The 17,738-nt window shown below is 31.5% G+C and overlaps 1 protein-coding gene across 7 annotated transcripts in view; it reads left to right on the top strand.

Moving 5' to 3' along the window:
- Positions 1–17,342, top strand: part of LOC139501825 (G-protein coupled receptor dmsr-1-like) — a 139,283-nt gene extending 121,941 nt beyond the window's left edge. For 6 of the 7 annotated variants that reach the window (XM_071291042.1, XM_071291043.1, XM_071291048.1 and 3 more), the window contains one exon: positions 15,781–17,342. In XM_071291042.1, coding sequence (XP_071147143.1) covers positions 15,781–16,921 — 1,141 coding nt within the window. In that variant the 3' untranslated portion in view covers positions 16,922–17,342. Of the gene's footprint in view, positions 1–2,387; positions 2,447–15,780 lie in introns of those variants that run through there. The other variant, XM_071291046.1, reaches the window with a different exon arrangement.
- The last annotated feature ends 396 nt before the right edge of the window (positions 17,343–17,738 follow it).

Raw genomic sequence — 17,738 nt, 5'->3', positions numbered from 1 at the left:
GCCAAATTTATGTAGCAAAAAATGAACGAAAAACAAATATGTAACACATCAACAAACGACAAACACTGAATAACAGGCTCCTGACTTAGCACAGGCAGATACATAGAAATGTTATATTCTACTGTTTAAATTACAATATTTTTATTATTATTATACTTATCATTGTACTCGCATTATTTTTTAATTTAATGTAATTTAATAATACAGTTGGTTTCGACCAATATGATAGATATAAGAAGATGTGCTACGAACATTTACAGAAATGATATATTGGTGTTGAAATCATTGATGACAAATGTGTTATTCTGCAATCACATTTTCATGAAGATTCTGATTTATACTGCAGTGAAATATCAATACAGCAAAAACATTAACTGTCTTCATTTATTTAACCTCGTAAGTGAACGAAATGTTCTCAATTGCTAACCTTTTGTTCATCATTTATGTGAATATATAAGGGATTGAAATCACATTGCATCGGGAGTTGTATAGAATAGCTATATCAGAGATTAAAAGGACTCTAACAAATGAGAGTAGGTTAGATAGATAAACAAATAATTGTATCGTTTAATTATAAGTACGAATGAACACTAAAATTTATTGTTATGGGGGAACACTGGCTAGTTATCTGTGTATCTATTGATGGCTACTTACACTTCAGCTTATTAAGACCTGGTTTTAACCTTAGAACTAGCTTTATTTATTTATAACCTTCTAGTAAGTCTTGTTCGACTTAATGAAAGAAATTAATATATGCTTTAGATGAATAAATCTGTGTCATTTCTTTATCCATAATCCATGTTAACATCTTGAATTTATTTTTATCTGGTATCAAAAATATCTTTGCAAAGTTATGTAGACTATTCACGATAAGAGAGCATAAATCGTAACATTTATAATGGATAAAACAAGGAGGCATTATCACATGACTTCCTGTGTCGAGTTATCTTCTCCTAGTTTTAGATTTAATGGTATTCACCACGCCATAAGCTAGTCAGACACATGTTGTAAACGGCGTAAACAAAAACAGATATCCGGTACTGAACTGTTTCTTAGAAATAAAAGATAATTATGTTCTTTGAAAAGTTCTAAACTAAATAAAGATATAAAACGAGAAACCGAAAACAAGAAATACCTGAAACAAATATCCCTACAGGAAACCAGACAATTTATCAATGCAAGACCAATTAACCTCCGTGAAAGTTGAGAAACATACAATAATAAAGAAACCGAGCAACATTCTGTCATTTTGCAAACAAAAATTAGAATACTTTAAAATACATTTCATAGCTGTCGTTTTTTTTATATATTTGTAACCATAACAACGTGCCCTATTTTTTCGGAACAGACCGTTTTGTAATATCCGCTAAATTTGCGAACGAATATTTCTAACACTGTCGTACAGTCGTTATGAAAAACGTTCATTGATAAATCATAAAAGTACACTGTAAAGTAAAAGTGCACTCTATCTAAGTTTGCTGACTGTACATCAATCTTTGTGAAAATATTTTGTAATAACATTAAATTACCATTTACAATAAACATTTTTAATATTCAAATTATTATGCCACAATTGGTTTCCTGATATAATATGCATCAGTATGATTATATTTTAATATTGTATATTCAACATTGCGAATCTAAAATTGTATTCAATTCCCATATTTAATTTAATTTAATTGTAGGTTCAAGTAATTTTAATATTTCCCTAGTGGCAAGACACACTAATATTTATTGACTTCCTTCAATAACTAATCGATAGGCATATTAATGAAGTAGTAGATCAAATAAGTATAAACCATACAACATATTATTTGTGTGTTCTTGAAATCTATGATGAATAGATTAGCCTCTCTCTCTCTCTCTCACACAGTTTGGAGATAAGTTTTTTTCTAAGCGTGTGTCCTTCGACTATTATTTTTGTAATGTTGAAGGTGACTTTTGTTATTATTATGACAAAAATGTATCATTAGCGTGCGATTCGAATACTTATTTTGTATTAAAAATGTTAATCTTTTTTAAAAGAGTTAAACACATTTTTCAACAACAAAACATTCTAGACAGCTTCGTCAAAACAATTCTTGGAGGAGTCGTTTAGATTATACTTGTCAATTGCCTTTTTATTGTGCATATTAGAGTAAGATCATAAGAATGTGTTAACATGTCAATAGTTAGGTAGTATCGGTACGTGTTGGGCGACAGCAGATAGTTCCCGAGGGAACAGTTTGTCGCTCGCTATCAGAATAACGTTCAGTTACTTAAACATGAAGACAACACTCGATAATCGATCTGTATGTGACCAATAGTAAGGTACGCCTTCCAATGCTTCCAATTTAGTCACATAAAACCGTTATTTACAAATAACTATGCTAAAAGAATACATCTTCCTATTTTAGTTGCTATTATATATGATAAAATTAGACATGAGATCGAGCTGTTATTCAAGGTAGGCTAACTTAATTGATACTATTAATTTCTATTAATTAATAAGTACCGTCTTATTGTCATTGATTGCCTAAGTGCTTACTGCAGGAGGTACTTACTCCTCATACTAATTTTGTCTTTGTTTTATCATGTTTATTTTATAGGATTTTGTTTTGAACACATATTTGTATTCATTGCAATTAATAATAAATTTTGTTTAAAGTATTAATAAGTGTTAGATTACAAATGCCAAATGGGGGAAATAAATGATAAATAATTAACAAAAAGGTTTGTCTCAAGCTCATTATTAAAACATTTATAGATACAAGGTAAAATAATTAAAACATAAAGAAAACGATGCATAAAATAAAACTTGCAAAAAGTGAGAAAAATATATTAGAGAGAAGATAAGAGAATGATCCTTAATGAAACTTACACCATTTAAAAACTTAAAGATTAAGAAGGTGACACGAAAGATTTTAAAAGACTTTTAATCCAAAAATTGAATGAAAATTTCTGCTAAACATTTATTTTATTTCGATGCTAACTAAAAGTTATGTATTATATAATTTTAAAGCCGAAGCAAAATAAAAACGGAACAAGTTAAATAGGTAAAATAACAAATAAAAAACAAACGATAAGTTGATTTTCAAGGGATATCAGTGGTTAAATGTGCGTATACAAAAAAACAAAAGCCCATAGTGTTAACATTTGCATATCTATATTTTGCGTTTAAGGTGCAACTATTCTTATCAAAAAGATATAAAGTCTAGCTTTCTTTCATAACTTCTCCGGTCTTTTATAGCATTTTCACGACTAACCAAGAGTACTTTAAAACAAATCATCATAGGTACATTAATATGCTACTGTTGCCTTTCTTTAGTATGTTTATATTAACGTTGTTTGCATAGAAACATAGCTACTTACTGATACTGAACGGTCCATCTTTATTTGTCATTTCTTTGACACATTCAAATGTCTTTATTTTGCTCTAACTTTTTTCTGAGGAATTATTATTGAATGTCATATAAACATAGAACGCGTTAATCGCGTCAATTTTTTTTTTTTTTTTTTTTACTTCTGTTGATAAACGCTAACTTGTTTATGTAAATCACAATCGACGGTTGCATTTTCATTTTACAAATAATATGAACAGATTTAAAGATCTTAAGAAGATATATGTGAATACACAATTTACCCATACTAATTGTTCTGCTTATTCAAGATTGACAATGTTAGCCAAATACCCTTCAAGGACAATACGATGTAATAAATAAAACGTTCTTACAGTTGGGATTTTATTAGTTTGCTTATCAATAAAAACAAAAAATTGAAAGTTTAAACTGGTAGACAGATAGGATACGACTAGAACTAAAATCAAATCTCGATTATAAATACGTCACCTTTATCTTTAGACATTCTCTCGTAAAACATAAACACTATTATTCGGATCGCACAGAATGAACACGTTCTATTCATTCTAGATTATTGTAATCTCAAACGTTTACAGACTACTTAAAATGGTTTTGTGTTTTTCCTTTGGAACAACGGTATACTACTGTTGCGATTATTCATATTGATCGTCAGTAATATAAGCTTCTTTAATTTGACCCTTCTTATCTAGAAATACATTTTATTGAGGTATGTTTTAATTAAATATTGGATATATTATTACGATTATATCTCTGGCTTTCTTCTGAGAGACGGTTTAATCTAAAAATGTGTCATGAACGCGGATAATTCGGTCTGATTGACTTCATTCTAAACATTATATATAGATCTGTTAAAAACCTACCTTTGTAATAACAAATGTATTGGACAAGTTCCGACAGTCTCGTTCATGGCTTGAACTTGCACTATTATCACCATAGAAAGTGTAAGATCTTTCATATTATTTAATAAAACTAAATTGTACAAAAAGGGGGAACGAAAGATACCAAAGGGACAGTCAAATTCATAAATCTAAAACACACTGACAACGCCATGGCTAAAAATGAAAAAGACAAACAGAAAAACAATAGCACACACGACACAACATAGAAAACTAAAGAATAAACAACACGAACCCCACCAAAAACTAGGGGTGATCTCAGGTGCTCCGGAAGGGTAAGCAGATCCTGCTCCAAATGTGGCACCCGTCGTGTTGCTTATGTGATTACAAATCCGGTATATAGTCTAATACAAAATTCGTGTGTACAGCTTTTTAGGAAAAAACCTGTAAGTCTTTGAAAATGTCTCATATACATAGATATTGTAAATGATGCACAACTATTTCACTGACTTATGATACGTAGCTTTATGATTTTTTCAACAGTGTTAATATTTGACCGTTTGAGCGTTTCTGGTGAGACTTGTTAGTTTGACGGAAACGCCCATCAGGCATAATCCGTCATACATCTAGAATCGTTAATGTTTTTTTAAAGAAAAAATTTAGAGCTACATTTACCTTTTTACATGTCTATATTTAAACTTAGTGTTGTTTTTACAAAATTTTGTGTTTCTTCTAGCAGTTTTGTAGAGGAATGAATGTTCTATATTCTCTTAAGCAATAAACTAAGTTAAAGAACAAAGGATCACGTCATTGCTTCTGTTAATTGTATTTACAACGTTTACAGACACAAAACGATTAAGAGGTTGACATTCTTTAGATACCTATCTATATTGTTGTAGATTGTATATTGCTTTTTAGATATCTGCTGGCTATGTTTGTCGTTGGGTTGTTGTTTTATTGACGTTTACCCCACATTTCCTTAACGTCAATCCCTTCCGGACAGTTTACTCGTTGACTTGTTTAAAGGTTTTGATATATTTTGTCTGTCCTAACGGCCATTTTACTCGTTGACTTGTTTAAAGGTGATGATAAATTGTGTCTGTCCTAACGGCCATTTTACTCGTTGACTAGTTTCGAGGTGATGATAAATTGTGTCTGTCCTAACGGCCATTTTACTCGTTGACTAGTTTCAATGTGACGATATATGGTGTCTGTTCTAACGGCCAGTTTATTCGTTGACTAGTTTGAATGTGACGATATATTGTGTCTGTCCTGAAAGTCATTTTACCTGTTGACTAGTTTCAAGGTGATGATAAATTGTGTCTGTCCTAACGGCCATTATACTCGTTGACTAGTTTGAAGAGGATGATATATTGTCCCTGTCATATAATGATACATATTGCTTTAACTTACAATATGTGAAAGACAATTTCATTCCAAGAGAATGTATCTTCCAACAGAGATCAATATCTAGAGTAAATAGAATGGGAAGGAGTTCTGTAAATATTATCTCTTCTCCTCTGGGCATTAAAATAGGCCATTTATGTAAAGAACCAAGATTTATTATCTGTTTTGATATAAACACGTTCATTTGATATCAATCACATCACGTATTTGAAAGGAAGGATATTGTTACTACCGGATTAAGTTGAAAGGTAATAATAGAACAACACGGATATCTCATATAAGCAATTATAATTGGACTGCGAAATCAAGCACCACCCAACCACTTCGAAACAAATGTTAAAAAATTAAAACCATACTTTTAAGGTGGAAAGGTTTTCACATATTGAAAGGATGTGGTCAAGGTTCAATTGTGTTTAACTCAGAGTTTCTGCGTTTCAATGTATAAAGTCTCAGAAATGCGCATACTATGGATTTTTTCCCAATAAAAATAAAGGGATAATCATTATCTTTAATCGAACAATAAATTTATAAACATTCAATCTTATTATTGACTATATCCTTACTATTTCAGTCTATATTTTAGTAAACATCAAATGCAGTCATAGGTGTCTAATTAAATACACATGTTACAATTCTAATATACCAGTCCATAGGTCATTATGACAATATAATTTGAATCATGCCCCAACCATGAATTATATCTTCAATTTGAATCACAACTCAACCTTGAATCATACCTCATATTATATCTCAACTTGGAATCACAGCTTAACCTTGGAACATACCTCAACTTTGAATTATATCTTAACTTTAAATCTTGCATTTTATTTGAATCATTCACTTACTTTGAAACCGTTATCTTAACCGTTAAGCATACATTGACCCTGGAATCATACTGAAACCTTGAGTCACGTAGAAATAAGATCCAATCTATTACTTGAATCATTCATTTTATTTGAATCATGCTTTTTAACTGAAGCATTTTCTAACCTTGAATCATACCTTAAAAACTTGAATTATGCCTTAACCTTGACCTAACTAAAACAAGAACTTATCAACACTCAAAATCCCTCAGGTCTTTATATTTGCAAGTTACATAACTAAGAATCCTGTAGAAAATTACCATCCTCACAATACTAAGCTGTCTATATCGAATTCCTAGACACATTATATGATAAGTGGATAATCTTAGATATAAATGTTGTATTCCCATGGTATCTTCTTAAGATTTATAAAGATAAAGTATTGAGCACTTTCTAATTTGAAAGGAAATATAGATTTCTGTTACAGAGAACTTTTCTGGTTCCTTACTCTTTTTTAAAATTTATTTATTAATTTTTATCTCAATAAAATTTGAAATGTTTCATGCTGAGTTTATCTGCAGGAACGGTTGTTGTCCGTTTGTTTTGCTCAAGGTTTAGTTTACAGTCTTACTTATTGTTCACTTTACTTTTTGGGAACGTTATCTTTTAAATGAATTGTCAACTTTGTCATGTGTTGTTGTTGTTGAGTTTGGTTTTTTTTAATTTTCAATTAAATTACAATCATTCGTCCGTGACATTGACTTCTTTGTATGGTACCGCAAAAGCCTATCATAATTTTGCAAGTGGAAGGAACGATATATACAATTGATTATGAAGCCGTCTAGAATGGCCATGTTTATTTTACAAAACTACTGTATTTGATTAAGAATTCGGCTCCCTATGCTTTCAAATGACATATAATAGTAGACAATGATTTACGATTCTCCACTGTTCGACAGCGGATGACTTGATTAGATTGTCCAGCCTTTCTCTGTAACCTTGTTCGTCTAACGACCCAAAATACGGAAATTTTTAATCAAATCAGACAACCATCAATTACACAGTAGGGGACATTTCAATGTATACTTACCGCGCGACTTATTCAATTACACTATTGTGAAAGGATTTAAATTGTGCAAAAGGAAATTTTAACGAATTTTATATGAAATTTGTGTTCTACACATTTATAAAGTTAAACTAAAACGCATTTAGACCTAATGTTATCCAATACACTTGTTAAAGATGATAACGATCTGATAAAAGTCTTATTTTATGTATCTCTGCATGAATTTGCTTATACAAAGATGATGAAGAAATGCATAAATTTAAAAAACACAGTGTATGTTATTTGTTTTCTACAAATAAAAAGTCATTTGTAGGACTACTACAACTAAGTCATTTCCTCGGGTTTTTACGCATACACTATAAATGAATTGCAACGATCGTTTGGGCTAACTTTTATTGGATACGTCTTAAGAATGCAAACATTTCGGTTGATTATTTTGCAAATGGATGTCACAAATGTGGTCTATAATCAACAATTTTTTTGTCAATAGGTAATACCGACATTATTTTATATTTAATAGACGAATAGAAATTTTCTGCGAACCTTTTTGAATTGTGGTATATTGTGAAAACTTAACCAACAGAGGCTAAAGTTACTATGAAGACATTCAAACTCATCAGTCGAAAATAAACGATACAGCAGAAGATGGCAACCATTATAACGAACTAATGTACTTTGTTGACCTGTGATTGTTGGGATGACGTATGTACATGGTGGTCTATTTAAATATTACTTTGAACTATGCTTACAGGTTGCTGCTAAATTTTCATGACGTCTGTTCCAGTGTGACTCCCTTTTGTGTGATTATATGTTGCAATAAACTTAATGGATAAAAAAAACCATCAATTATACGTTTCAAATAAAAAAAAAATTCAATCAATTAATCAAAATTGTTTTCATTAAATCTAAACATGTTACGAGTTTCATAATCATACTTGTGTGCGACTACAAATTACAATGAACTATCTTCAATATTCAACTTGAAAGTATTCCACATTCCAAACTAAGAGACAAATTGAAAGAGTTGGTATTGCTTTGTCTCGTAAAAAAGAATGGCCAACGTAGATACAGATATCTTGTCTTAGGGAGAGATACATCCTACTTTGTGAAGGATCACTCTGATTCAAGCAAAAATTCTCTGAAACTGACATTATCAAGATGCTTGATTTCCTGATTGACAACATAGTTGTTACGTTCGGAGGACGTGTATTTCAGCAGAATGTCGGCAATCCAATGGGAACTAATTGTGCCCCTCTTCTTGACAACTTCTTAAGAATAAAAATAAGAAGTAAGCAATATCCTTTAATTTTACTTTCCGCTATATAGATGATGTTCTTACACTAAATAATTCGAAAGATGGTGACTATGTTGAACGTATTTATCCCATCGAACTAGAGATAAAGGATACAACAGATACAGTTAAGTCGGCCTCATATTTTGACTTAAATCTAGAAATTGACAATAAGGGTCGGTTAAAAACAAAACTTTACGACAAAAGAGATGATTTCAGCTTTCAAATCGTGAACTTTCCATTTTTTAGTAGCAAAATTCCAGCAGCATCTGCATACGGGGTATGTATCTCCAAATTGATACGGTATTACCGTACTTGCATTTCCTATCATGACTTTCCTGATAGAATGTTGCTTCTCACAAGGAAGGTATTAAACCAAGAGTCCAAATGGTGAAGTTGAATTCATCCCTTCGTAAATTTTACGGACGCCATCACGAGTGGGTTTACCGTTATTGAATGACTATTTCACAATTGATATCGGAAATGTTCATTACGTCGTAACTACAATTCCCTTCCATATCATGAATGAACATGAGCAACATGACGGGTGCCACATGTGGAGCAGGATCGGTTTACCCTTCCGGAGCATCTGAGATCACACCTAGTTTTTAGGTGGGGTTCGTGTTGCTTATTCTTTAGTTTTCTATGATGTGTCATGTGTACTTTGTTTGTCTGTTTGTCTTTTTCATTTTTAGCCATGGCGTTGTCAGTTTATTTTCGATTTATGAGTTTGACTGTCCCTCTCTTTTGATACTAATAGATACATTTTAAAGTCGTTAATGAACACCAATCATAAATGGTAAACAATATATTGTGCGTGTAATACTTAATGAAAATGTTCATATCAGATATTGCGTTATTGCTAAAGTGTACTTGTCTTTTGAGTTTTCTTTAGTACATGTTTTGTCTTAGTTCGTTGCACCTTGCACTAACAATGAGACACTCAGTTAACAGAAAATTTGTAATTAGTATCCAAGTATGTAATTATTTCCGTTTTATGAAACAATAAAGTAAGATTATACAGATTTTTATATATAATCGATAGTAATATCATCATACAACGTACTATCGTAATCTGAAATAATAACGCATAAAACTATTGTTGATTAATATCTGTCTCGGCTACGTCGTCAACTCAGATGTGGAAGATATGAAAAACAAAAGTGCAACATAATAACATGTTTATACTGATGTTCAGTAGTTGTCGTTTGTTGATTTGGTTCATAAGTGTTTCTCGTTTCTCGTTTTTTTTTTTATAGATTAGACAGTTGATAATCCCGTTCGAATGGTTTTTCACTAGTCTTTTAAAGGCCCTATATATCATGCCGTTCGGTGTTAGCCTCCGTATTGAAGATATTTGTTCTATAATGGTTTACTTTTGCAAATAGGGATTCGGCTGGAGAATTGTCTCATTGGCACTCAAACCATAATCTCTTATATTTATTAAGCCATTGAATTTATATGTACCAATTATGTACCGTTATTATTTTAAACTAATCCAAGAAATTTAGTACGCTAATGATATAATGCTTTATAAGATATTATTTTGAAAGACGTTATATTTCAACTCATAAGTCGATAAAAACTGATAATGATAGTTATATAACTCATGTCAACACTTATACAAAACATATATTAAGGGGCCAGTTGAAGGACGCCTCCGGGTGCGGGAATTTCTCGCTACATTGAAGACCTGTTGGTGACCTTCTGCTGTTGTTTGTTTCTATGGTCGGGTTGTTGTCTCTTTGGCACATTCCCCATTTCCATTCTCAATTTTATTAGTTAAAAACAAAGTAAATGTCTCATTTTTCGCGTGGTTGCTACATAACAATACCTTTATTTCTTACACAAATAGTGTAAAGTTATTAGTCTATAGGACAACGACTTCGTAATACACTCGCTAATACGTTTTGAATGTAATGTCGCTTTTTATCTTGATAAGAAGAACACTACACTAAATGACCTTAGTCTTAACCGATTTCATTATAATGTCATTGGTGCGTCTTCAATATAACTCTTAATAAGAGCTGTCATTTGCCAACTTACAACGCTGCTAGGCTAATATTTTAAATTCTCCTTCTTGTCATTGTAAGTAATATAAGGAGTGTGATCATTAACAATGAATGTAAAGTTAGTGGACGGTTCTTTTTTCGACATCCGATATTAAAATTAAGATGAAAATCATAAAAAAAATATTTGATAACATGAAAAGCATTTTTTTTCATGGTTGAAAGGAGTGATAACATACGTAGGAAATCGTTCATAACCACTTCAAGTTGTCTTAGACATTCGTTGTCCTCGAATATAAACCTTTAACAATGCTTTTGTAAGTTGCATATTTGTCCTTTTGTATCAAAACTGTAATTTTATATCTAATATTTCTTCAAACAAAAACAAAAAACGATCTCTCTAGAAATATTTAGAAATATAAATAGAAACATTTATGGAAAGCTAAAAAATTAGAAATATAAATTGAAAACTATCGAAGACCGCTAAAATGACGATGAAACACCCCATTTCCTTGTTCTTTCAATGTCCATAGAATTCGACGAAATCATACACTCTATATATATAAAGATTTTAATCAAAAGCATTTCCCAGAATAATGTCAACTTCGATATCTACGGAGTGCTTAGAGTGTAAATTTTTAGCAAAAATGGTCAAAATGTGAGGACAAAAGGGCACAGGGCAATGGTGAGATAGCTCCTTGATCTCTCAATCTGCCTAATATAAGCAGACAGTTACTGTATAGTAAGATACACACATGAATAAAAGGAATTGGGTACACGTCCTGTCTTCTTTATTTACGGAGGACCCAAAGTGCCAGATTGATATTCAAAATACATTAAAAAAAAATACCGCTTAAATGACGATGAGATCACCCCGTTATTTTAAAGTCCTTTGTATTATATAATATAGTGAAAACATAACCAACAAAGGCGAAATACATAATAGCGATAATCAAACTCATAGGTCAGAAACAAAGAATTAACAAAAACTAAAACGGCAGCAGGCAACCAATATAAAGAGCTAATGTACTTATTTAACTTGTGATTTTATTGATGAATTGTACATGTACATGGTAGTCTGTTTCTTTTTGTCTGAAACTATATGTATTCAGAACAGGAATGGTGCTTGATTTTCAAGACGTATTCTCAAGTGACAAATATGTAACAATAAACTTGATGGCTAAAACTTTATTGATATTACTGTTATTTCAAATAAAAAAAAAATGTATTCATTAAACGTAACACAATACGCGTTCCATTAAAACATTTGTTTGTGAGGTCAAGTTATTATGAACTATCTTTAATTTTCAAATTGAACATTTGATACTAATAGATAAGTCGTTAACTAACACCAATAATAAATGACAAACAGTATATTGTAAGTGTTACTACTGAGTAAAATGTTCATATCAGATCATGCTTTATTGGTAATGTCTACTTTTTTTCTGAGTTTTTTTTATTTGTCCACCTTCACTGTTTAGTACATGTTTTGTTGTTCGTTGCACCTTTCAACCTGAACGAGATATTCAATTAACAGAAAATTTGTCATTTATATCCAAGCGTGTAATTATTAACATTTTATGACACAATAAAGTAGAATTATACTGATTTTATAAATAATCGATAGTTTCTAATAAACAACGTAATATCGCTATCTGAATGAATAACGCATAAAATAATTTGTTGACAAATATCTGTCTCGGCTACGTCATCAAATCAGATGTAGAAGATATGAAAACAATTGTGCACGTCGCACATTTGAAAAGTTTGTATGTAGGCAGTACATTGACGACGTCTCATAGCTCATAACAAAATTCATATTTAGGCCATTGAATGATAGAGTACGAATTATTGACAGTTATTATTTCAATTTAATTCTGGAAAATCAGTGCGCTAATCATAATGTTTAAGATATTTTTTCTAATTGAGTCGCAATATATCAATAAGTCAATAAAAGATAGTAAAATAATGTTAACTCATATCAACACTTATACAAATAATTTAAAAACAAAAGCAAATGTCTCATTTTTTCGCGTAGTTTTCTACATACATGTAACAGTACATTTATCGGGTTGTTGTCTCTTTGACATATTCCCCATTTCCATTATCAATTTAATTTATCACTTTTATATAAATGGTGTAGGTAACTAAAGGACAACAACTATAATATAATAAGCTAACCAATTCTTTTTTCAATGTAATTTTGCTTTACTACCTTGTAGGGGAGAAACATACTGAATGAACTCAGCCTATTTTGAAATAAGTTCATTGTTGCGTCTTCAATATATCTCTTAATGAAAGCTGTCATTTGCAAACTTAAAGAAGCCGTTATCTTCTATTTTTTTCACTTATTTACTGGAAGGAGTGTGCTCATTACCATTCGATTATATACTGACCTAATACTTTTATTTTTACAAAATATAAGATAAAAACGAACGTGAAGATTTAGGAGAGACATTTATAGTAGACACATAACTGAAGTATATTCAACTTTAAGTCTTCAGGTCACAGATAGTATCTATAAATACAACACGATCTTTATTGTTTTTATATGAACATGTATAATTTATGTAGATATACAAATTGTTTCACAAGATAGTTTTGTGACATGTAAACAAGCAAGGTAAGAATTGAATGATTAAGAAAAGTTTCTCGGTTTGCTTCAATTTTCTATTTGTTTGGCGTTATAAATATTTTGATATGAGCGTCACTGATAAGTCTTATGTAGACGAAATGCGCGTCCGGCGTACTAAATCATAATCCTGGTACCTTTGATAACTTTTGATACATTGTAATGTCCGAATAAGTAGTTATTCCTTTGTAAGAACTGGTAACAGAGTGACATCATGCACATTTTCAGCCACATGTACATTGATAGATTTTCGGAAATTTATGTTCTGTCTACTGAAGAGCCTGACATGAAAGAGAGCTTGTACAGATAATTAAGAATAACTATATAATTGGAATAGTTTTTTTCTCTTCTTAATTTATTTTGAGATATCGGAAATATATATCAGGTGGAATAGGCAATACTTCAGATAGTTATCAAAAATACCAGGATTATAATTTTATACGCCAGACGCGCGTTTCGTCTACATAAGACTCATCAGTGACGCTCAGATCAAAATAGTTAAAAAAGCCAAACAAGTACAAAGTTGAAGAGCATTGAGGACCCAAAATTACAAAAAGTTGTGCCAAATACGGCTAAGATAATCTACTCCTGGGGTAAGAAAATCCTTAGTTTTTCGAAAAATTCAAAGTTTTGTATACAGAAAATTTATAAAAATGACCACACAATTGATATTCATGTCAACACCGAAGTGCTGACTACTGGGCTGGTGATACCCTCGGGGACGAAACGTCCACCAGCAGTGGCATCGACCCAGTGGTGTAAATAGTTATCAAAAATACCAGGATTATAATTTTATACGCCAGACGCGCGTTTCGTCTACATAAGACTCATCAGTGACGCTCAGATCAAAATAGTTAAAAAAGCCAAACAAGTACAAAGTTGAAGAGCATTGAGGACCCAAAATTACAAAAAGTTGTGCCAAATACGGCTAAGATAATCTACTCCTGGGGTAAGAAAATCCTTAGTTTTTCGAAAAATTCAAAGTTTTGTATACAGAAAATTTATAAAAATGACCACACAATTGATATTCATGTCAACACCGAAGTGCTGACTACTGGGCTGGTGATACCCTCGGGGACGAAACGTCCACCAGCAGTGGCATCGACCCAGTGGTGTAAATAGTTATCAAAAATACCAGGATTATAATTTTATACGCCAGACGATACATTAGGTAGAATACGTTACTTTGTTGTAGATATATCAGTAAAAGCTTTACTTGTCACGTTTACTATATGTATGTGTCGTTCGATCGACATAAAAAGGGGAGATGGTTGAAAACCTAGAATACTTGTAAAACACAGTTACACGAGTGGTTCATTTTTTGAACGGAGTTTTTTCTCTCTTAACCGTTTATGAGTAATTTATATCGTATGTTTGTTGTCTCGTAGACATAAACTCCGCATCTTTTGTTGCGACTTTTTGTTTGGATTTTTATGATTTTTTGCATATTGATTTACAATTTAAAATCTAGTAAAGTAAACTGATGTGATTTTATTGATGTAATTTAACTTTAATTTTCAAGTTTAACATGGTACATTTATTTAAAAACTGCAATCCTAAGATTTTGGCGGTTGAAACATTTACAATTACTATCAAATCACCTTTAACTATGTTTGATAACAAACTGAGGTCTTTCCACTTGATTGTATCCTTATTGTGAAGATTGTAAACTATATGATCGCAATATATAATTTACTTGTTTATTGTACAGCTAATATTTTCCTAAACAAAATAACAGAAACTTTCTGTAAAATTCCTACCAGGAACCAAAATGACGTAGATTTATGCACATATATGTCACCAAACCGATAGCTACTTCAACAATGAACAAAACATATACTGCGTATTACCGCGAACATCGTAAACAATTAAAAAAAATCCAACAGCCAGAAGGTTATTACTGTAAACATTCCATCATGAAAATCTGCTAATTAATCTATCAAAAACTTCTTTGCAAAACTACTCAGTCTTGCATGTCAAGAAAAACCTGTAACAATTTGTCGAAGGCTGAATCTCATTTGAACAAAACAAAAAGAAAACATGATTTAATATTTTTTTAATTTAGCATCGTTTGCAGAAAGTAAATTCAATTGTTACTAAAAAGTAAAAGATACCAACAACATGAACAACATATATATTGACATATACTGTTCCCACATACCAGGGATAATCCAAAAAAGCAACACAATTAAAAAGACGAGCAACAGTCCTAAAAACACTGCACAGAAACTTAAACATGGTCTTTGCTGAAAAAAAAATACCCGACTCAATAAACATACGTTTTACCTAGTAATAATATCGGTTGGTTTTTAAAAACTGACTGAAGAACAAAAACAAATTTATGTATTAAAAATATTTCTTATTTCTTATTTTACAGGTTTTCCTCCGCTAATACCTATTGTGGTATGGCGGCCAATCAGAGCGTGACAGGCGACCATTTATTCACGTTTGCCAAATCCTACGCTTCATTCCATGGTTACATTAGTATATGTGTTTGTGTATTTGGGATTATCACCAACATTTTCAATATCATTGTACTGACTAGACGACACATGAGTACACCTGTAAATATCATTCTCTCATGGCTTGCTGTGTCGGATATTATCACCATGATGTCATACGTACCATTCTCCATGCATTTCTATTGTATGTACCCGGATGTGAATAAAACACCTGATAAAAACAGTAAATCTTGGATGACTTACATGACCTTTCATATCAACCTAGCCGCTACAACTCATACAGTATCAATATGGCTCTGTGTATTACTAGCCATTGTCCGGTTTGTCCACATTCGATCACCTACAAAAGCATTTGCAACGAGGCGTCGGCGCATGACGCAATCAAAAGTTTTAATTTTACTCATCTACGTCTGGTCAGCAATAAGTCTCATTCCAAATTATATGAGTAATGAACTTCAAGAAAACTTGAATCCGGAGTCCAATGAGACAACTTATGTGTTACGAGATTTGAGACTTGGAAAAAATGACACTGATGCGCTTGTTCTTGTAAATGTTTGGATGTATGCCGTTACAGCGAAGTTAGTGCCATGTTTACTTATGTCTATTTTTGGATCTTTATTAATATACAATATTCATGTTAAAATACGACATCGAAGGAAAGTACTTAAAATTTCCGGTGCAAATAGTATGAGACTGACCGAACATTCTAGAACGACAAAAATGTTAGTATCTGTGATTCTATTGTTTTTAGTAACTGAGCTGCCCCAGGGAGTTCTTATTGTTTGTAGTGCGACCGTCAAAGACTTTTTTGATACCGTTTATTTACCATTGGGTGACGTGATGGATATTGTGGCTTTAATAAATAATGCCGTCAATTTTATATTGTACTGTACTATGAGTACAAAATTCCGTGAAACGTTTGTACATTTGTTTTGTGCGTGTCATTTTCCACATTCAAATGAAAGTATTGGATATACTTTAACTGATCGCTTAGCCAAACTCGATTCACATAGCAATAATAATGAACACCAAAACCATATTAATCACGTTGTTTGAAAATCAACAGATCAAAATACCCAAGAGAATCAATGCCATTAGCATTCATAATTGAATTTAACCAATCGGAACTGTTCTTAACGCAGTGTGATTACCCGAAGGGAGAGTCGTTAAATGTCAATCGCCAATCAGCATTGCTCTAACAAAACACTTGGGACAAACGTGAAAACAGTTAATCAATTAATCAGCATTAGAATACGCTTGACATTGAACTGGTTATTCAATAAATAGAAGTATGTTACGGAAACCAGATGGTATGAGTGCCTACTGAAGAATAATGCCAATGATTGTTTGTAGTATTTGAGTACTGTCTCAGCTTTTTGTCCAAATCATTTGTTATTTGTATATTGTATTTGTTTAATGTTAAATAATTTTATGTAGATTTTTAAAACAAAAATTATTAAATACATTTTAAATCCCACCGAATGTCCCTATTATTTTTTTTGCATACAGTGCAATTAAATATCCATTTAAAAATCCAAAAATGCATACAGTGTGATTAAATATAAATTTGATAATTCGAAAACATCTCCGACATCTTGGATCCATGGATAAACAAAAGCTACCATCTTCTTATCTTAATATGGAAATGATAACAGTGGGTATTTCATTAATCATGAAGGGAGCAAAGCCTTATGTACCGCCAACGTCAATATTGTCTCTGCTATTGTCCGATTTGTATTTGATTCTTCTTTTTTCTCTGGATGCTTTACCAAACTCATATGAAACAACGAATATGTCATTACATTTCATTAACATATGCATAGTTTTTCTTTCGGAAATGAGATTGAAAATTCGTTTAAGACAACTTGTTTAC

The sequence above is a fragment of the Mytilus edulis genome, chromosome 13, assembly GCF_963676685.1.
Source record: "Mytilus edulis chromosome 13, xbMytEdul2.2, whole genome shotgun sequence".
NCBI lineage: Eukaryota > Metazoa > Mollusca > Bivalvia > Mytilida > Mytilidae > Mytilus > Mytilus edulis.
Note: the sequence above shows the minus strand (reverse complement) of the source record. Positions and strands in the feature narration are given on the sequence as shown.